The sequence below is a fragment of the Strigops habroptila genome, chromosome 3 (assembly GCF_004027225.2).
Source record: "Strigops habroptila isolate Jane chromosome 3, bStrHab1.2.pri, whole genome shotgun sequence".
Classification (NCBI taxonomy): Eukaryota; Metazoa; Chordata; class Aves; order Psittaciformes; family Psittacidae; genus Strigops; species Strigops habroptila.
Window position 1 is genome coordinate 171,782 of NC_044279.2, and position 20,785 is coordinate 192,566.

Consider the following 20,785-nt stretch of genomic DNA (forward strand, 5'->3'; position numbering starts at 1 on the left):
AGAATCCCAATACCTCCCATACATCCCGCCCCCCGTACACCCCGTACCACTCTCTATACCACCCCTTTACCTCCCCATACCCCCTCCAATAGCTCCCTCCCTATACATCCCTCCCCCCCGCCTATACTCCCCCTACCACTCCCTATACCACCTTCCTACCCACCCCCCAACCCCTCCCCATACATCCCGCCCCCCATACATCCCGCCCCCCCAATACCCTTTCATACCCCCAATGCCCCCCGGCCCCTCCCTCTCTCTGGCCCCGCCCCCCGCGCGCTCCCGCCGCCCCCGCGCCCCGCCCGGCCGCGCTCCCGCCGCTCCCCCCGCGCTCGCCCCGCGCCCCCCCCCGCGCTCCTCCGCAGTCCGGCGCAGCCCCGGCCGGGAGAAGATGGCGGATCGCGCCGAGATGTTCTCGCTCTCCACCTTCCACTCGCTCTCCCCGCCTGGCTGCAGGTGGGAACCGACCGCACCGGGACGGGGGGGGGGGGCTCCGGTGCGGGGCACAACGGTGCCGGGGCTACCCTTCCCGGTGCACCGCCCTTGGCAGCGGCGGGGAGGGGGGGTCCCAGGCCCGCGCCGCCCCCCCGCCGGGCCCGTTCACCTTGGGATACCGGAGCCGCGCAGGCTCCGTCCCGGGATTAACGACGCAGCAGCCGCCGGCGCAGCCCCCCCCCCGCCATCACCCGTCGCTCCCTCCGGGCGGGGGGTGCTGGAGGTCCCCCCGCTGTGTGCGTGTGTCCCCCCCGCATCCCGCCGCTGCGGTGGAGCCGCCGCCTCTTTGTCTCTCCCGGGGACACCGGATACCTACACCGGGAGCGGGCCCCGGGGGTGACCACCGCAGCGGGGAGGGCCGGGGCTCGGCGGGGTTCACCCTCCCCATTCCCCGCACCTCGCCTGACCTTGGCGGGACCCCTTGGAGTGGGAGTGCGGGGGGGTGCGGGGCTAGGGGTCCCTGCAGCGGGATGGGAATGGGGAGATGGCAGTGGATGGGGGGGAACACGGACATGGGGGTGCGAGAGCTGCGGGGCGATGGAGCCGGGAGCAGAATGCGGGATGTGCCCTTGGCTGGTTTGGCCTCTGCTGGGGAGGTCTCATGGCTGCTCCCAGGGCTACCCCCCCTCCCCCTTTCAAGGGCTGCCTGCCTTCTTCAGGCTGCCCCCTTTCCCTGAGTATCCCCCCTTTCCCTGGCATCCCCCCTTTTCCCGGCATTCCCCCATTTCCCTGGCACCCCCTCCCCAGCCACGCCACACAGCAGGACCCCAGCATACCGGGATACAGGATGGAGGACACGGCCTCTGCTCGGCTTCGTCCTGCCTCTCGCCCAGGCCCAGCAGTTTTTGGGGTGTCTCAGAGGTGTCCCCCTCACCGTGCTTCCCATCCACCCCCCAGTGTGGGGTCAGGGCTGGCCTCAGCAAGTCCTGTCCCTGCCTTTTGCTGCAGCAGAGGCTTGGGCTGGGCCCGTGTCCCACTGGGGGACAGTGAGGCCAGAGCCCCCTCAGGGACCCCCACCCTGGCCCAGACCCCTCGTGTCCTCTGCCCTGGGGGAGTGGGCGCTGGAACTGGGTCACATCCCCAGGGATTGCGAGTGCACCCGTGTCCCAGTGAGCACCTATGGGTGCCCGGTTCAGGGGTGTGAAGCCCCAGCTGTTGCCAGCATTGGATCCGGGAGGTGCCCCTTCTGAGGGGGGAGGTTGTGTCCAGCTCAGGGCTTGGTGGGATCAACTGGAGGGATAGGTGTGGGAGGGCCCTGGTGCCGTGGCGGGGCCTTGGCATGGGCAGCTCTTGCTTCCCAGTGAGGGCAAGGTCCAACCATGGGAGCCTCGGTGCTGGTCACTGGTTTGGGGTGGGGGACACTCAGCCCTGAGCTCCCTGCAGCTTCTGCCCAGCCCTGGGCACACATCCCTGGCCCATCCTCGCGGGAGAAGCCGCTGCAGAACCGTTGCTGCCAGGACAAACTGTCCAGGGAGCTGCTCTGGAAACAAGGAGGAAATCCAATCTCTGGTGGCCTGCTCGGCAGTCACTGCTGCGCTGGGAAGCCCGGCTCCGGCAGCCCTGGGCAGACACCCCGACACCCTGCTCCCCATGCCTGTCCCCCCATAGATCCCTTATAGACCTGCTATAGACTCGCTATAGGGCTCCCTGCACCCTAGGGTGGGTGATGTTGGGACCCTTTTGTGGTCCATCTCCAGCCCTCTCCTGATTGAGGCCAGCTCCCCCCCTCCCCAGTCCACCACCCTGGTTCCACTTCAGCTCTGGACCCTCACTTGACTGCTCCCCATCGCCCTGGCTGCAGTGTCTGGTGCACCCATCACAGGGATAGACACTGTCCTTCTTGCCTGCTGCACAGCACTTGTGTGTCTGGGTGCCCATTGCTGCATCCCTGCACCCACAGTGGTGGGGCTACCTCTTCTTCACTGCAGCAGGGCCATGGCCAGTGTCCCCAAGGGTCCCCTCAGGACACTGTAGGGCCAGGATGCTCTTGCTGGTGGCCTCAATCCCATCATGGCAGCCCCTTCCCACCGTGGCAACCCCTTTCCATTATGGCAGCCCCATCCCATCATGGCAACCCCATCCTGCTGTGGCAGCCCCATTCCACTGTGGCAGCCCCAGCTCAGGAGTGCTGTTACCTAGAAATCTCAGTCATGGTTTGTGGCGGCTCTCGGTTGCTCTCCAATGAGGGGGACACTGTCCCTGGCAAGCCCAAGCCTGCACACCAGCAGGCAGGACCCCAGTGTGGGGCAGAGACCCCAGCCCATTTGTACCATGCCGTGCTATGCCATGCTGTCCTATGGTGTGTTTCCTCTCAGATAGGATGAGGGCTGGGGTGGGAGACCGCTGAACCCCCAGAGCTCTGCTCTCACTGCCCTGGGGCTCCCCCAACCCTGGCTGGGCCTGGGGTCTGGCACAGCCCCGTGCAGCACTGCAGGTCGTGGTCCCACCACTGGCTCTGTTGCTTTTGCCACAAATCTGTGGATATTTGATGCAGCCTCAGTGCCCTACTTCTGGGAATTATGTGATTAGGGGGAATCGTTCTCCCTGGGAAAGGGGAGGAAGTGCTGGGTGAGAGGCTGAGTGACAGGCTGGGAGGGGGTTTTGGGGGCAAAGGCAGGGAGTGGGGCAGCTCTGAAGGCAGCCATGGCTGTAAGACCCCCGATGAGGGGCTCCGCTGCCAACTGGGTGCTAGGACTGAGCCCTAATGAGACCCTTATGAGCCCCAGTGGGACCTCAGTGAGACCCCTTATGAGCCCAAATGAGACCCCAATGAGATCCAAATGAGAACCCAGTGAGACCCCAACAGGACCCCAATGGGACCTCAATGGAACCCCAGTGAGACCCTTATGAGCTCAAATGATACCCCAACAGGACCCCAGTGCGACCCCAGCCTTGTCCCCACTGGAGGTGCCCCACTGGGTGCTGCCACGCTCCCGTGGGGCAAGGCTGGGGGGTGTCCCTGGGTGTCCCCAGGGGTGGGCAAAGGGTCCCCACCAGCGCCAGGGTGCCACTGCACCTCCCGCCTTACAAAGCCACTGCAATTGTCTGGTTTCCGTTTCCTGACACCGAATCCTGCCAGGAGTTATTGTATTTTTCTGATTTTTCTTTATTTTCACCCTTTCCCTGCAGAAACCGCTGGTTTCCATGACTCCCCCGTTGTTCCTGACAGGATCGGCTCAGTTTGGTTTCCCTGACTGCTGGGACCCCAGCGTGTGCCTCGGGTTTTGCTCGAGGGATTTTGCAGGGAATTTGGGAAGACAGTGCTGCCCACCATGGCAGTGGCCTCAGCACCTCTGCCCAGTCAGGGGCAACTGTGGTGGGGTGGCCATGGGCCGTGCTGGGCTCTCACATTGGGCAGGAGGGAGCACAGTGCTGAGAGCAGCACCCTGTGCACCGATGCACCCATCATCCTCCTTGGCGCCTCTGGCCTCGCCTGGTTCCCCATGTGGGGATGGCCCCCAGGCCCTGCACCCCCTGGCCATGGTGTGCTGCATTGGCTTGGCCAGAGCTCTGGGGTGATGGGGTGACTCCAGCATGTCCCCTCTCCCCAGGCCCCCCCAGGACATCAGTTTGGAGGAGTTTGATGACGAGGACCTATCGGAGATCACAGATGACTGCGGCATTGGGCTGAACTACGACTCGGACCACTATGAGAAGGTGCAGGAGCTGTGGGGCTGAGTGTCCCCCGGGGCCACCACTCTGCACAGAGCTGTGGTGGGGACTGGGCAGGGGCATTGTCCCTTACTGGAATGGGTGTACCAGGGCCCCAAGGGGATGTGCTGCAGGGGTCTGAGCCTAGGCACCCTGGGGCCTCCCGCCACCACTGGTGAGCTCCATGGGGCACATGGGTGGCTCAGCAGCCAGACCCACGCTGGCTCCACCAACCACTGCAATTTGGTGGTTCTAGTGGCTCCAATCTCTCCCGCTTACTGAGCTCTTCCCCAGCTCTGCCTGGCACTGGGTGGCATGAGGCGCTGGGTGTTGGGGCTGGGACAGGTAGGGTGCTGGCAGAGATAGGGGGTCCCTGGTGCCTGACATAGGGCACATTCCTCTTGGAGACCTTGCTGCTGTGCAGGAGCAAAGGCACTGCCAGCCCAGTGCTGGGAGGGATGTTCCGTGGTGGCTGTGGCTGGGGTGGTGGCCATGGTTGCCAGCACGAGCCCGGTGGCTGCTAACCCTGTGCCACATCCCCAGGACTGCCTGGTGCTGGAGCGCGGCGAGCAGCCGCATCCGGTCTGCACCTTCCAGGATGACTTCCAGGAGTTTGAGATGATTGACGACAACGAGGAGGAGGAAGAGGAGGAAGAGGAGGAGGAGGGCAATGAGCTGGAAGCTCCACCGTCCCCTTTGGCCTCACCTATCCCCTCACCCAGCCTGGAGGAGACACAGAAGCACCGACCCACCACCCTCAACCTGATGGCCCCAGGCACACAGGTGAGGAAGGGGTGGCTGGGGGGGCTCTGTCCCTGTCCCCCCCCTGTAAGGCTGGTGGAGGAGCAGCAGGGACTTTGTGGGGTGCATTGTGGGGAGGGACCCATGGGGTTGGGCTCTGCCCCAGAGCGGGGAGCACCAGGGGGCAGAGACGCTGCTGGTTCCAGCTCTGCCATGGTGGGACTGAGGTGGGAACATTGGGGACGGGTCTGTGGAGTGCTCAGGGGACCCTGAAAGCCCATGCCAGACCCTGGACTGAGGAGTCTGGGAAGCTTTGCGGGCTCCATCCCCATGTGCGGGGCCGGGGGGTGCCTGGGATGTCTCAGTGCTGTGGGCCCCATGCATTGCACATGTGCATGTGCATGGGTGCTGGTGCGCGTCATGTCCCTCCTCCTCCATCCCTGGGCTCAGGGGGGTCCCTGCAGGCATGTGGCTCTGCAGGGGTGTCCCCGTGTCCCCGTCACACGCGTGAGTGGTGCCAGCCCCGAGCTGCCGCCCCACTGCAGTGCGTGGGCAGCCATGCACAGTGCTCACGGTGCTGCCTGCATCCGGCTGTGTTGCCATGGTGCCGAGGGGGGATTTCGGGATTCTTGGACCCCCTCCTGCGAGGGGCTGGAGGGTGTCAGGGGGCTGCCAGCCCCAACCTGCTGCAGCAGCACCAGCCACCCTGGTTCATTGTCCCTCTGATGTGAGCAGAGTCCCCAGCAATGGCCAGATTCGGTCCCCATTGGTGCTCCCAGGGTGCAAATCCTGGTAATCCCAGCTCTGATTCATGTGCACTGGCTCCAGGAGGAGGCACAACCCTGGCCTTTGGGTGCCATCCCCCCCAGTACCCATTGCCATCTCCCCAGCACCCATTCCTGTCCCCTACTGCCATGCTGGTGCATATCCCATTGCACATGGTGCCAGCACCACTCCCTAATCTCCTGCTCAGTGGGATTATCTCTGCCTGCGCTTCCCGCCAGGACTAATCCACAGCCATCGCCATGCCAGATGGGCAGTCCTCGCCCTGCTGGCTCCTGGGCTGGTGGCTCTTTGGGGTCCTGCTCACTGGGGTCAGGATCTGCTTTTGGGGGCACATGGCACAGCAGACCCTCATGGTGGGGGTCAGCACCAGTCCCCTGCACAGTGTCACTCATGGGGATGGGCGGTGTGCCATCCCATGGTCCTGCTCTGGCTGGGCAGGGGAGCTGGGGATGTCATGGCCCTAATCCAGATAAATCCCTGGGTACGTGGCCCTGGCGCTGCCAAGCTGGTGGGGAGCACCAAACCGTGTTGAGGGGCGTTCCCGGGGTGGTCTGGATGTGTTTGGTGCCCCTGGGTCCCCAAACGTCCCCAGGGCTCACCCCTGACTATGGCTCTGCTCTTCCCCTAGGACTCCCTAAACAACAACGGCAGCTTCCCGCCGCCCGCTCACCGCACCAGCTGGCAGGATGCCCTTCTCCACTCCTCCTCCTCCTCCTCTTCCTCACACACTGGTGAGTGCTGATAGCAATGGGGTCCCGGAGCGGGGGACCCTCCTGCCTGGGGGTCCCACAGCCCCTTTGGTTGGAGCCCAGCAGGGTTCTCACACGGCTGACACTGGGGTCTGCTTTCCTCCCTTGCAGGACACTCGTCCCCCCACGCCTGCATCCAAGAGGGACCCTGCCCGGAAAGCCCGAAGGGGCCGAGCGCAGGGGCTGGGCAGGCCCCCGCCCCACTGCAGCCCAACCCCTTGGACTCGCAAGGCAACAGCCACGAGTCCCTGGCACATGGTAACCCATCGCCCCCAAGAGCTGGGGCAGATCATAACATGAATCTCATCTCTGCTGCGCTCCGAGCTCCGCACTCCCCGTCGCGCCTCCACCAGCTGCCCCCTTATCAGTGTCTCTCTCCAACAGGGCCTGCGGCTCCTCCCAGCCCCGCCGCAGTCTCGCCATTGCTCGCCGATGGCCACCGCGTCCCGCCAAGGCACCAAGCGTCCGGTGCCTGGGAGAGGCCGGTGCCTGGCGAAGGGGGGAGCCCGGGGTTCCCCACAGCCCCCCACCAGCAGCCCAGCTCCCCACAGCTGCAGGAGGAGCCAGTGGCTGTGGCCGAGCGACACGACGGGTGCTCCAGTGCCTACGTGTGCACTGTGGGGCCGGCGGAGGCGCTCAGCTCCGATGGGGAGGGCGCCCAATCTGGCCGGGCCGCCAGTGTGCGCGGGCACCCCTCAGGCTCCTCAGAGACCACGTCACCCTCCTCGGACCCCGGCATCGAGGCTGACCTCACCAGCAGGACCACCAAACCCTTCCTGCCCGGCGGCCGGCACGGAGAAGACCTGAGCTCACCTGGCTCCGACTCAGACGTGGAGGGGGAGATCGAGGCGGCCTTCGCCGGTGGGCGCCTGGTCAGCAACATGATCTCCTCCATCTCAGAGACGGAGCTGGACCTGAGCAGTGACAGCAGCAGTGGCAGGTCCTCCCACCTCACCAACTCCATTGAGGAGGCCAGTTCGCCCACCTCGGAGGCTGAGCTGGAGACAGAGCTGGAGGCCCCTGGCTTGATGGGCATTAAGGACTCCCTGCTGCTGGACAAGGGCAAGGAGGAGGAGGAGACCCTGGAGAGGGAGATCCCAGAGCACGGCGTGGTGCGGCGGGAGAGCCTGGCTGAGCTGAAAATGGAGGGCTACTATGACAGCCTGAACCCAGAGGACTCCTCCGTGCCTGCCGGCCAGACTGATGTCTCCACCTCCAGCCCCCTGGACCTGAAGATTGACCCAGACCACAGCTTGGAGAGCATCCGACGCTCCTTCTACCTGCCTGTGGGGCCTAAGCTGATGCCCGAGGCAGATGAGGATGACAACAGTGAGTACGACTCCGACTCAGAGTCGGAGCCCGACCTGAGTGAGGACTCAGACTCGCCGTGGCTGCTCAGCAACCTCGTCAACAAGATGATCTCGGAGGGCTCTTACCCCATCAAGTGCCCCGACGAGTGCTTCCAGCAGGCCCACTCACTCTGCGACACCATCTCCCCAGCCTCCGACCTGGAGCCTGAGATCCTGAGCGAGGCACTGGACGGGGACCCCAGCTCACAGGCCTCCCCGGGGGACACAGCCGCGCTGCCCCACTGCCAGCGCGCCATTGAGCTGGTGGACATGGAGACGCTGCGCAGCTCCCTGCAGCGTGCTGAGGATGACGAGCGGGCTCTGGCTGCCACCACGACAGAGCCGGTGCCAGAGCTGCCTGCCGATGACACAGGGCCCTTCCTCTTCCTGAGCAACCCCACCAACGACACCATTGCACCTGTCTTCCCGGGGCGCCCTGTCACCCTTGACAGGTTGGGCTCCTCTGAGGTCCTGGCCACCTTTGGCTGCCACAGCCCTCGATGCACCTCGCCTGGCACCAGGGAGCAGCACCCTGCTACGACATCGCTGGCCGCCAGCCCAGGGGACTGGGCCATCGAGAGGGACCTGGACTCGGGTGTGCTGGAGGCCGATGACATGATTGATGACATCCGGTTAGTAACCCGGGGGCAGAGCCCCAGTGCCGGCCCACCCGACCTGGATGTCTCCACTGCCAAGACCAACCGCGGCTTCACCATGGCCTACTCTACGGACGAGGACGAGGGACCCTACCTGAAGGGCTCGCCCTTTGCCGAGGACCCACTGCCACTGGACCCCGGGGCGCTGGAGCCGCGGGCACTGGACGAGTCCCTGGCCTATGACTCTGTGAAGTACACGCTGGTGGTGGATGAGCACACGCAGCTGGAGCTGGTGAGCCTGAGGCGCTGCACCTCGGTACTGAGTGACGACAGCGACCTGCTCCGTGCCTGCGACCGCTGCGACCTGGAGGACGAGGCGGCCTTCAGGGACGGGCTGGTGGCCCCCGATGGCCACAGCTCGTCCGAGGACTCGTCCCCCGAGGCTGACCTGCAGTTCTCCAAGAAGTTCCTCAACGTCTTTGTCAACAGCACCTCCCGCTCCTCCAGTAAGTGATGTGTGCCATGCTGTGCCACACTGTGCCATGCCATGCCATGGTGTCCTGGGCTGCTCTGCGTGCTGTTGGCACGCTGGCTGCCCTGCACCATCTTGCCTCAGCTCTCCTGGCCATGGCATCATCCCTGCGTGGCACAACATGGCATGGCGCGGGAGGTGGGGCAGGGCAGCTGCAGGGGGTGTGGGGCTCGACCCAAGGGCCGTGGGCTCTCTGCCATGGGGCCACAAGGTTTCTCTGGGTGGCTGATCCCCAACTTCCCTTTGCCCCATGGGGTCCTCCACCCTGGGCTGCAGGTGGGGGGCTCAGGTGGGACCCCCCAGGAAAAAGCCTGAGCCTATGAGTGATGGCCGGTCTGCCCCTGTCACCATGAGGTTGCTGCAGCCCCCCAGGTTGGGCAGAGGTAGGGATGCCTCCCATGCCATGGGGTGGGAGCTGCCCCCTGGCCCCATGGCAGCCTGCTGCTCCTCCTCTGCAGGCACAGAGTCCTTCGGGCTGTTCTCCTGCATGGTGAATGGGGAGGAGCGGGAGCAAACCCACCGGGCTGTCTTCAGGTGAGCAGCGAGCCCAGACACTCTGGTGATGGGCACGGGCACCGTGGGGGCCTTCAGGACCCTCTCTTCTGTGGCTCTGCCCCCTGCTCACATCCTCCTTTCCACTGTGCTTCCCCCAGGTTTATCCCACGCCACGAGGATGAGCTGGAGCTGGATGTGGACGACCCCATCCTGGTGGAGTTGGAGGAGGATGACTACTGGTACCGGGGCTACAACATGCGGACAGGGGAGAGGGGCATCTTCCCAGCCTTCTACGCCCACGAGGTCATTGGCCAAGCCAGGGATGCCATTGGTAGGATCCTGCAGGGGCTGTGGGGGATGTTGGGGGACATGAGGGTCTTAGGGCGCCATCTCCTAGTTCCATCTCGCCATGCAGGCCTCAAGAGGAACCCGTGTTGGGTGGAGCGGTTTAACGTGCAGTTCCTGGGCTCAGTGGAGGTGCCGTACCACCAGGGCAATGGCATCCTCTGTGCCGCCATGCAGAAGGTGAGCCCCAGGGCGGGTGACAGTGGCGGCGGCATGACCCCCGGCTCCCCATGTCGGCGGGACCTCAGCCTCATGCCCCTCACCCTGCACCCCCAGATTGCCACCACTAGGAAGCTGACGGTGCATCTGCGCCCGCCGGCCAGCTGTGACCTGGAGATCACGCTGCAGGGCATCAAGCTCATTCTGACCGTCACTGAGTACAGCCGGGACGAGGAGGTGAGGTGCACGGCCGCAGGGCGCCAAGCAGCCCCTGTGCCTGAGCAGGGCACCCACACCTTGGTGGCTTCTCTCTTGCAGTTTGAGCGCTGCAGCCACTTCTTTCAGATGAAGAACATCTCCTTCTGTGGGTGCCACCCCCGGAACAGCTGGTGAGACCCCCATAGCCGCGCCCTGGGCAGCCAGCCCCAGTGGACCCCCCTTCATCCCCTTCCTGTGGCACCCACACTCCTGCGGTGCCACACGGAGTCCCCCTGCCCCATTCCATCCCAGTGGGGTTGTCCCAGTGCCTCCTAAGGGGCAGGCGTGGGGTGTCCCCGCCTCACCCTGCTTCCCCACTGCAGTTACTTCGGGTTCATCACCAAGCACCCGGTGCTGAGCCGCTTTGCCTGCCACGTATTCGTCTCCCAGGAATCCATGCGGCACGTGGCCGAGTGCGTCGGGTAAGATGGGAATGGGGGCAGCTGCGTGGGGTGTAGTGTGGCTGGGGGTGCTGGGGGTCTGGGTGCAGGAAGCTGGCTGCACTGGGGCTGGAGGTGTGGTGGGTTATGGTGCTGGGTGTGCAGGGGGTCTGGTTGCCAGGGTCATGGTGCATCTGGTCTGGCCACGCCAGTGCTGGGGGTGCAGGGGGTCTAGGGATGCAGCAGGTATGGATACAGGGGACCTGGGGGTGCAGGGGGTTGGGGTGCAGGCAGTTGTGGAGCTGAGGTCCAGGCCCCAGTGCATCCCTGAGCTCCCCCATTGTTCCCATCCTCACAGCCGAGCGTTTCAGGAATATTACCAGGAGCACCTGGAGTACGCCTGCCCCACAGAAGACATCTACCTGGAGTAAGGGGGCAGCTGCTGCCTTTCCTGCTTCCGCCCCCCCCTCAGCCCCACAGACGGCCAGAGACTCTGTCTGACCCCCAACCAGTTGCCTTGGCCCCCCCCGCACATGCTCCAGCCCCATGGGCTCCCCCCACATCCTCACTGCTTCTCGGGGGGCTGGGGGCCCAGCTGTCCACCACGGCTGGGTGTCGGGGGTGCCTCCAGCACCACCCCAGCCACGGGGGTGCTGCAGCCAAGCTGCGGCGCTGGGGGAGAAGCTGGCCCCCCTGCATGAGTGAAGCCAGCCCGGGGGGGGCCACAAGAGCAGGGACGAGCTGTGCCCCCGCCGCAGGGATGGAGACACTGGGGGTGAATGGGGTTGGGGGGATTCAAGGGGGTGAATGGGGCTTGGAGGGGATTATGGGGGGGGCTGGGGTGAGCATCTCCAGCCATGAACCCCCCCTGTCCATGCTGTCCCCCTGCATAGCAGCAGCGGCACCTCCCACCCCTGGAACAGCCCCCCAAGAACAGCCCCAGCCCCTCCATGACCTGTGGGGGGACCCTGGTATAGCCCCTCCTGCCCCAGTCCCTCCACCAGTGCCCCCAGCCCCTGCCCACCACTATCCCACCGCCCATGGGGCACAGGACCCCCTGCTTGGGCTGTACTCACCCAGCGAGAGGCAGGCTCAGGGCGGTGCTGGAGCCTGGCCAGTGTGGCAGAGGGCCGGTGGCCACCCTCGCCCCTTGCTGCTGTGCCTGGTGGTGGTTTCCTTTGCTTGCTGGCCCCATGTGTCCATCCGCCCAGCGCTCAATGTGACGGTGACTCCACGCGCTCGATGTCCCGGTATTTATCTCCTAACTCCAAGACCAGGAGGAGCCCTGAGCAGCTGCCACTTGCCCAAACCCTGGTTCCAGGTTCTCTCCCCTCACCGCCTTGTCATCACCCACTTGGTCTTTCAATAAAGTATATGCTTGGTGTGACTGCGAGGCTGGAGCTGCGAGGCACCCAGCTTTATGGGTGCTGGGGGGGGATTTTTGGGGGCAGAAGGGGGTGCAAGTGCAAGGTGCTGCCAGGGCAGGGGTGCAGCAGGGCATAAGCAGAGAATGCAGGAGGAGAAGGGGGTGCAGGCTGAATAGGGGTGTGTGCACAACAGGCACAGGGCCCATGGGGTGCACGAGCGTGTGCAAGAGGCACAGGGCACAGAGGGTGTAGGCACATGCACACCCTGGCATGTGTGTGAGGTCCCGGCCCATGCTGGTGGCAATGATGGTGAAGGTGCTAGTGCCACCACAGTGGCAGTGCTGCTGGGCACAGAGATGGGAGTGTCAGGCTTGGGGATGGCACAGGGGCTGCCAAGCTCCAGGGGATCAATGTGGGGATGTTGTACCTGAACACCTTGATTGGAGACATAAATCCTGTTTTCAAATGTGTCAAATGAAATTCATAGAATCCCAGACTGATTTGTGTTGGGAGGGATCTTAAGGCTCCTCCAGCTCCAACCACCTGCCACGGGCAAGGACACCTTCTACTAGAGCAGGTTGCTCCAAGCCCCGTCCAACCTGGCCTTGAGCACTGCCAGGGATGGGGCAGCCACAGCTTGTCTGGGCACCCTGTGCCAGCACCTCAGCACCCTCACAGGGAAGAGCTTCTGCCTCAGAGCTCATCTCCATCTCCCCTCTGGCAGGTTAAAGCCATTCCCCTCTTGTCCTGTCCCTACAGGCCCTTGTCCAAAGCTCCTCTCCAGGTTTCCTGGAGCCCCTTTAGGCACTGGAGCTGCTTTAAGGTCTCCCCTTCGGGAGCCTTCTCTTCTCCAGGCTGCCCCAGCCCAGCTCTCTCAGCCTGGCTCCAGAGCAGAGCTGCTCCAGCCCTCACAGCATCTCCATGGCCTCCTCTGAACTCGCTCCAACAGCTCCACATCCCGTTGTGTTGGGGCCCTTCTTCCTCCCTCAGCCGCTGTTTCACCCAGGGCAAACATGGTGTCCGGGTTCACTGGCAGCTGCCAGCACCAAGTGAGGCTTCATGAGCTTCCCTCAGCTCTTGGCACTTGGTTCCCTGGTGCCACACGAAGGGGGCCCCAGTGCTGACTGCTTGCAGTGGGTGGCTGCAGTTCCCAGGGGTGTTGGGGCCCCATGGGTGTGGTGGAGCCCGTGAGACTGTAGCCCCTGGCACAATCCCCCCAGACCATCATGGCTGGTTTCACACCATCACTTTTCCATGGCTGTGATGCACCACTTGTCTGGTGGTGCCTGTGCATCCGCCATGGAGGGGGGCAGAGGATCCCTGGATGGCAGCCCTGGTCTGGGGGCTGCTGGAGCTGAGAGACACCATGGAACAACATGGAGCTTTCTTATAAATTTATTACATAATAATAATAATTAATAATAATATAATATAAGAAACATAGATCTCTGTGGGGTATGTGTATCACAACGTCAAGGGTGGGAGGCGAATGGCTACACCTCCATGACTCCGGAGAAGGAGAAAACTCCTCCGAAAGATCCATACAAAATAAGGGTGAAGTCAAACTGACCCTGTAAAATTAAAAACAGAACAAAAACCCACAGGTGAGTCCGTCAGGGTGAGAAACAAGAGTGTGGATGCTCGAGCCGTGTGTGTGTGTGTGTGCGGCCGCACGCGCGCGTGCGAGGGCGGGAGCCGGTATGTGCACATGCAGTGGGTGTGAGTGCGCCCGGGTGACACATGCATGCGGCAGTGAGCGCTGCCCACGGGCGGACCAGAGGGAGGAAAACCGCGGACGGACGGAAAACCGCAGGAGGGAGGATGGAAAACTGCAGGAGGAAGGATGGAAAACTGTGGGAGGAAGGATGGAAAACCGCAGGAGGAAGGATGGAAAACCACGCCGCACTTTGTCGCTGGATGGAGATGGGGTTTGGCTGGCGAAGCTCCTCACCACCAGGAACAAAGTGCATTGGGTTTTGGTTTCTCTTCTTTTACAGTCAGAATTACAGACAGGAGCTGATGGAGAACAGGGTTGGTGACAACGTTAGTCTGGACAAAGGAAAAATACCAACAACTGTTAAAAAAAACCCCTTCAAAGCCCCCCAAAAAAGAGTGGATCCCTTTTTACAGAAGATAACCAAGTCATTGAGAAGCCATGAGAATCACAGTAACCGCCGCGCGGTCGGTCCCGGCGCCACTGGGACAGCGCGGCCGAGGGCCGCAGGCTTGTGGGGTTGGTTCCTTGCCCGCTCCCGCTCTGCCTTCTCCCCGATGGCTTTTCCAAATGAAATGTCTCACTGGGTCTGGAGATGTTTGGAGCAGAGATGCCAATGAGGCCAGTCTAGATACAGAGCCCGGGAAGCGTTATCTACACTGGGGAAATCTGCTTCGTTTCAGCCAAGAAAATCAAAGTAAAGCAGCAGGAGCTGCATTAGCGGGGGCACGGTTCTGCTGGGGGGTGGGAATGGCCATGGGAGAAGACCTTGGCCTTTGGCCATTGGGCAACCCAGGCTCCAAAGGCCATTGGGCCACCCAAGGTCCGAAAGCCACTGGGCAACCCTGTATCCCCAGTAAAGGCACTGCGCTGCTGGGGCAAGTGACCTGACCGTGGGTGCTGCAGGTGTGTGGGACATGGCCATCCCTGAGCCGGTGGCATGGGGGAGTGTTGGCTCGAGGAGTACAGATGGGCACAGGACGGTGACCCTGGTGCTGCCTGGGGATGGTGCCGCTACCAGTGCCCTGAGCCCACGCTCATCCGGCTCTGCCATGGGTGCAGAGGACATGGGGAGGGTGCAGCGCTGGTGGGAGGGTGATGAAGCTGATGATGCTGGTGTAGGGGAGCAGGTTTGCGGCAGCCCCTGGCAGCCCCTGGGCAGTGTGGTTGGAAGTTGCCTTCTTTCGTGTGAAGCCTGACTGGGACGAGCCGTGGTGTCCCTCGGCTCCCGAGGGAACACGCAGTGTTCGCCAACACAGGTACGGCTGCAGCTGCTTGGTGGCGGAAGCTGGGGTGCACACAGGGCGACACAGCCGCCAGCTCTGCCACGGCAGAGGGTGCATCCACCATTTCTAGCCCTTGCAAGGAGGATCAGGGCAGCAGAGGGGATCAGGGAGAGGGGGAAGGAGGAAAAGGAAGAGGAGAAGGAGGAGGAGGAAGAAGAGGGCTCCTAAGAAATGGCAAGAAGGCGTCCAGCTTTCCTGGTCCCAGACCGAACTTTCTGCAGAAAAGTTTCACTCTGCAGACTTCTGACCTCTTGCAGCAAGAGGCGGGTGCAGGTGGGTCTCTTTTCGTAGCCCCAAAAACAGCTGCTGAAGGGGCCAAGACCCTGGTTGACCCAGCGGGAACCCGCCGGGCAGCCTGCACTCAGGCTCACACCATCACTTCCACCACCAGTGCTGCCGGGAGCAAGGGTCGTGCTGAGGGGCCATGGTGGCTCCTCAGGGCAGCATCCAGCAAAGCCACCCACCATCCCAAGGGGACACGTGGGGCAGACAGGCTGTGGGGCTGCACTGGGACACGAGGACCTCCAGGGTGTCCAAAGGACACCGGTGTCTCCGAGGGCTGCTGGGGTCTCCATTACCTGCGGGTGAGGTGGGGAAGCAGCCAGCAGTGTGATGGGAATGAAGCAAAGCAGGGAGGAGGTGATAGGCGGTGGTGGGACAAGCTGGCCAGGCGGGCAGGAGATGAGCCATCGGCAGTGCGGAGGCTTGGCCCTTGGGCACACAGAGCCTGCAGCCAGAGTGGGATCACCACAGGCTCTGCAAGCATTCAGCAGCCACGGCTGAAGCCAGGCAGGGATGCAGAAGAGCCAGATGCTCGACGGCATCCTGGGATGTGCTGGTGCTGCTTTGCCAGGCAGGAAGCTGGAGAAGCTGCATCAGCCAGGAGAGCTGAGCCCTGGTCACAGGGGACAAGCGGCGAGTTCAGTTCATGGCTGGGGGATATGAGAGCAGTGGCTGCAGCAGTGGCGGCAGTAGGAGAGCAGCAACTGTGCTGGTGGCATGGGATGTCTGTGGGCCCATGCAGGACCATGCCAGCAAGCCCTCGTGACTGCAGAGTGCATGGTGATGCCAAGCGCAAGCAAAGGAGCTGGAGCACTGGAGGGTGATAAGTGGGTGCATGCGGCTGTGTGTGCTGCTGCGCATGTATCTGCACATGCTGCTGCACATGCTGCTGCACGCAGGCGAGGCATGCAGGGGCTGGTGAAGGGGAGTCAATGCGTGAAGGTGCCAGGTATGAGGAGGATGAAGGTGGGAGGTGCGCAGGAGGGATGAAGGTGCCAGGTATGAGGAGGATGAAGGTGGGAGGTGCGCAGGAGGGATGAAGGTGCCAGCTATGAGGAAGGTGCGTGATGGGGCCCAGTGGGGTGGATGGAGGGGGTGTGGTGCATGGTTGGCAGAGGGGTGATGAGCTGGGCAGGGAGGTGGAAGGGGCAGGGCCAGGTCTGCCATGTCCCGTCCTGCTCTGGGTCATGCAGGGCAGTGGTGACACTGCCAGGCTGGGGTGCAACGGGCACAGCAGGTAAAGTGAGTGGAGGGGTTAGGCAGACACGGTGGCTGCTGTTGCCATTCGGGCGCCTCTTGGCTCACCGGGTGACGGGCCCTGAGGCCTGGTGTGCCCTGGGGCATAGACCGCGGGCTGTTTGCTCGCCAGTCCATCTCGGAGCAGCTCTCACCATCCCTGGGCTGCTGGATGGCAACTGGGGAGGTGGAGAGGCCCCGAACCCACAGGCCCGGTGGCTTCCGGAGAGTTCTGGATGGAGCCACTTGGGCACGCACCCAGCAGGAGCTCAGGGAAAAGGTGACGGCACCAGAGCATTCCAGGACCCATCCCAGGGAGGGTCTGGTGCACTGGAGGGGCTGCCACCCCCACCCTGGCCCTTTTCCCTGGCTGAAGGTTGTAAAGGTTTGGAGATGTGTGAGGGTCAGAAGGAACCTCCTTGTCCTTCCCTCTAGCACCAGAAGAGTTAATGCCTTTGTGGGGGACTTGGCTTTTTGGGAACACCAGTCACCAAGACAAAGCCATCCCCTCCAGAGCTGGCTAGATGAGCCCTGGTCACCTCTGGGGGATGGCACAGAGAGGAGAGGGCATGTGGGGCACCAGGCACCACAATGGGGACAGGGACGCCGCCTCTGTCAGCGCCACAGCTGGACTGGGTCACCCTGGGTCCTCCAAAGACACTGGAAGACAGAGAGGGTCCTGCCAAGCCCAGCTTGACCTGGTGCCCCCATGGCCATGGCACCACCACCCCATGGTGTCTCCAGCCTGGCCCTTGGACCCCCATGGCAGCTCCGGAGGAGCAGCCCCAGGGGGACCCCGGTGACCAGGCTGGCAGCGGAGCGCTAGGCACAATGGTGGTGATGGTGGTGATGGCCAAGGGACCCGCTGCCACGTCTCTGCCTTGGTGAGGGTGGAAGACTCGGTGTGTCCCAAAAACCCAAGTTGAGTTTTGTGTTTCTGAATCATTAAAATCCCAAGTGTCCGGAAGGAGCTGCTGGGGGTTGTTTTTTTGTTTCTTTTCTTTTTTAAAAAGACTTCTAACATTCATTCAGTCGCTAAAAACAGCCGGTGCCGTGGGCGCCCCAGGGAGGGGTGTGGGCACCGCCTCCCAGCGTCTCAGCACGTCTACAGATAGAGATTAGGAAAACTATAACAAAATCAGGTGGCTCTAACTATAGATATAGATATATAGATATTTGTTCTCTCTTTTCAAATATATAGGTGATTAAAAAGATGCAAAATAAGGATGACTAGGATGGAGTGGGAATCCTGTAGTTCAGTATCATCTCTTGTAGGTCATCAGCTGCTCTCTATATAACTGCACGGAGATTAAATATTATCCATCAATGTGTCCCCCTTGGAAACAAAGACCCCAAACCAAGAGGAAATAAAACATCTCCCTCCCCCCACCCCCCTACTGAAGGTTGGCATAGCGTATTCTGCTGGATTCCCCACCAGCCTCCCTCCGCCATCCCCAAACATGCTTCTATCCATGCGGTATCAGTCCCTCTCTCAGCAGGGTGTCTGAGGATGACCGGCAGAGCAGCAGCACGGAGTCCAGGGCTAGTGTCTCTTGGGTGGGAATCACTCTTTGGGCTGCTCCTGGTGCAGCTCAGCACAGGAGGGAGCAGGTCTGGGTGTCACTGTAGGCGTCCACCCAGCCACCAAGACCTCTCCATGATGGAGCCCTTCCCATCAAGAGCACCAGTGGGATGACCTGGCTCGGCCAGATGCCTCAGATCCCAGTGGGACCAGGGCCACCACTGCAGCCATGGTGCCTCCTGCCTGCTCTGCCGAGCCAGCACTGCCTGCCTCCTGCAGCAGCCCCTGACCTGCTGTGCCGGCTCCGAGCAGCTCGGGGTCTCCATAGGCCACCCCGACCTGCCTGAGACGCAGCGCAGTGGCACGCACTGTGCGCTCACCACCCTGCCATACCCCTGCCTGCCTGTCACACCAGGCAATGCAGACAGCGCTTGGCCTCCACCAGAACCCTGTCCCTAAGCCGGGGTCCGGCTCCTCATGGTGCCGCCGGCCTGGCCCCACTGCCCACCCCGACCGTGTGCTGCCTGTTGGCCATGGGGAGCCTGGGCTTGGCAGCACGCGGTACCTCGGCCGTGCCGGCCACCAGCGACGCCCATAGGGAAGAGCACATCAAGCGATATACAGGCCAGACTCTCTGGGAGGAACAGAAATGAGGATGTATTTCATGCAACATTCCTTGTCCCGAAGGCGTCGCCGGGGCCGAGCAGGGGGTTGGCGTGTGCGTGGCACACAGGGGCGGTGTGGGAGCGGGTGGGAGCCTGTTGGCTCCGCGCCCTTCAGTGCAGTGCTCAGAGTAGAAAGAGAATCAAAGTGGGTTTTATTAGTCTAGTAGAAACACCCTCCCCTCCCCACGGTGGCTCTGGAAGAGGCCAGCGCTGCCGGGGACGGTCAGCTGTCTACCAGCTGCTTGAGTGCCCGCTCAATGTTCATCCGGTGCCCAACCCGGGTCACCCCCAACTCCACAAAGTCCTCCTTGGTGAGGGCAGGCAGGTGCGTGCCCTCTATTTCATGGTCCTCAAACTTGTCTCGGTGCTCCACCAAATTGATGCTTTCCAGCCAGTCCCCAACGTCGTACTTGTTCCAGAGATGGAGGGGTTTCTGCATGAAGGGCCGAGGCGGGTGCAGGGTGTGCAGGGGTGGCCCTGGTGAGGGGGACGGGGATGGGGAGCGGCTCCGGGCGCTCACGCTCCTCACCACAAAGCGCACCTCCTTGGGCTCGTGTGGGATGGAGAGGCTGGAAGATTTGAGGATGGTGGGAGGGGTCAGACCGTAGGGCCGAACGGTGCTGAGGGGCTCTGTCCGATCCAGAGCCGGCTTCACGGGGCTGGGGGTACGTCGGGTTACGGGGTAGCGACTGCCAGGTCGGACTGTGTAGGTGGTCCCGGAGCTCCGCTGGGAAATGGTGCTGAGTTCTCCTAAACTACTGAAAAGTCTGCAGAAAGAATGGTACAGCGAGAGAAAGGAGAGAGCAGAGGGCAGGGGTGAGGCTGAGGTCCTGACACAGGAGCACACACACAGAGTATACGTGGGGAGGGCTGGGACAGGGGGGACGGGGGCTCTGCAGCACTCAGGGGACACGGCAAGGAGCACTCCAGTCAAGATGTCCTTGCCAGCCCTGCCAGAGCTCTTCTGGAGCGGGTCAAAGAGGTTCCAGCCAGCATCTCCAGTACCTCCAGTTCCTGGCCAAACCTGCCCTAACTGCCACGGCTCCAGAGCCCATTGAGACCCACTGGGGAGGAGCGTGGCTGCACACAAACACTGGCTGCAGCCTAGGACCATGCGCCTTGCCCTGCCCCTGCAGGGCAACAAGAAGCTTTGGAAGACCTGCACCAAAGCCCACTGGCCCCAACTCCCACCAGGGACCCCCATCTACCCTCTTGCTAATGCACAACCATCGGCATAGTCTCAGGTCCTGCCCCAGACCTGGAGCAAACCGGTGCTTCCAAGCACATCGCCCCTTCCTGGGACAAGAGAGAACCTTCTGGCACATTCCCTATGTGTCCAACCTGCCCCTTGGTCTCTGGCTGTCAGCAGAACCCTACAGGTGGATTGAGCATCTTGGTGCTGGGTTGATGCCTGCTCCTGTCCTGTCAATAGCTGTGACTGCCCCATCTCTGGCAGCGTTAAAGGCCAGGTTGGATGGGGCTTGGAGCAACCTGGTCTAGTGGTGTCGTGGTTTAAGCCCAAGGTGTCCCTGCCTGTGGCAGGGGGTTGGAACTGGATGAGCTTTAAGGTCCCTTCCAACCCAAACCAGTCTGTGATTCTATAGTAAGTAGGGAGGAAAGGGAGGAAGGCCCTGCTACTTCAAGGTTATGCAGCCCTGGGTCAAGAGGCATCACTGGGATTGGGCTAGTTATCTCTTCGCTAAACAGTCCACGACCGCTCATTTGAGTCAATCAATGCTCGTCCTCCAAACTAATCGATCAAATACAAGTACTACAGCTCCCTGGCTCCAGGATGGGATGTTGGTTACTGAACACACGGTCCCCTGGGCTGCCTGCATGGTGCCCTCATCAGTACCACAGCTCCCCACCACCCTCCAAGCTCTGCTCTCCCCTCTCAGGTCCTTCCTGGAACAGATGGGCACTCTGGAAACCTGTTGCTGGCAACAAGAGTCCAAGGGCTACGGTTAACAGCACACACCCACTGCCAGTGATGCCACACCACACAAGATCCACACTTCTGGACATGAATAAGCACTCGTGATTTTCAAAAGAGATGGCTCCCACAAGATGAGCTGAACATGAATATGAACATGAAGTTCTGTTCATAGTCTGTGGGCTCAGGCGCACTTCATCTTACTTATTTCCCTGCTACCCTGGCACAGAAAGCAAGTGGGTTATCA

The 20,785-nt window shown here is 62.3% G+C and overlaps 2 protein-coding genes across 3 annotated transcripts in view; one reads left to right on the forward strand and one right to left on the reverse strand.

Annotated features, from left to right (window-relative positions):
* The first annotated feature begins 87 nt into the window (after positions 1 to 87).
* Positions 88 to 11,920, forward strand: MAPK8IP2 (mitogen-activated protein kinase 8 interacting protein 2). Of its 2 annotated transcripts, XM_030472080.1 has the most exons (13): positions 265 to 453; positions 4,044 to 4,149; positions 4,687 to 4,926; positions 6,299 to 6,401; positions 6,531 to 6,677; positions 6,804 to 8,870; positions 9,355 to 9,430; positions 9,550 to 9,722; positions 9,807 to 9,916; positions 10,013 to 10,132; positions 10,214 to 10,284; positions 10,477 to 10,575; positions 10,892 to 11,920. In XM_030472080.1, the coding sequence occupies exons 1-13, from the start codon at positions 389 to 391 to the stop codon at positions 10,962 to 10,964; spliced, it is 3,450 nt and encodes a 1,149-aa protein (XP_030327940.1). In that variant the 5' UTR covers positions 265 to 388; the 3' UTR covers positions 10,965 to 11,920. The 2 variants fall into 2 exon arrangements, with proteins under 2 accessions (XP_030327939.1, XP_030327940.1); XM_030472079.1 differs by having other exon boundaries at positions 88 to 453; positions 6,531 to 8,870.
* Positions 11,921 to 13,277: 1,357 nt separating this feature from the next.
* SHANK3 (SH3 and multiple ankyrin repeat domains 3) overlaps positions 13,278 to 20,785 on the reverse strand; it is a 324,463-nt gene continuing 316,955 nt past the window's right edge. Inside the window, exon 26 of the mRNA XM_030472062.1 lies at positions 13,278 to 19,372. Within this exon, the coding sequence (XP_030327922.1) occupies positions 18,829 to 19,372 (544 nt within the window). The 3' untranslated portion in view covers positions 13,278 to 18,828. The remainder of the gene's footprint in view (positions 19,373 to 20,785) is intronic.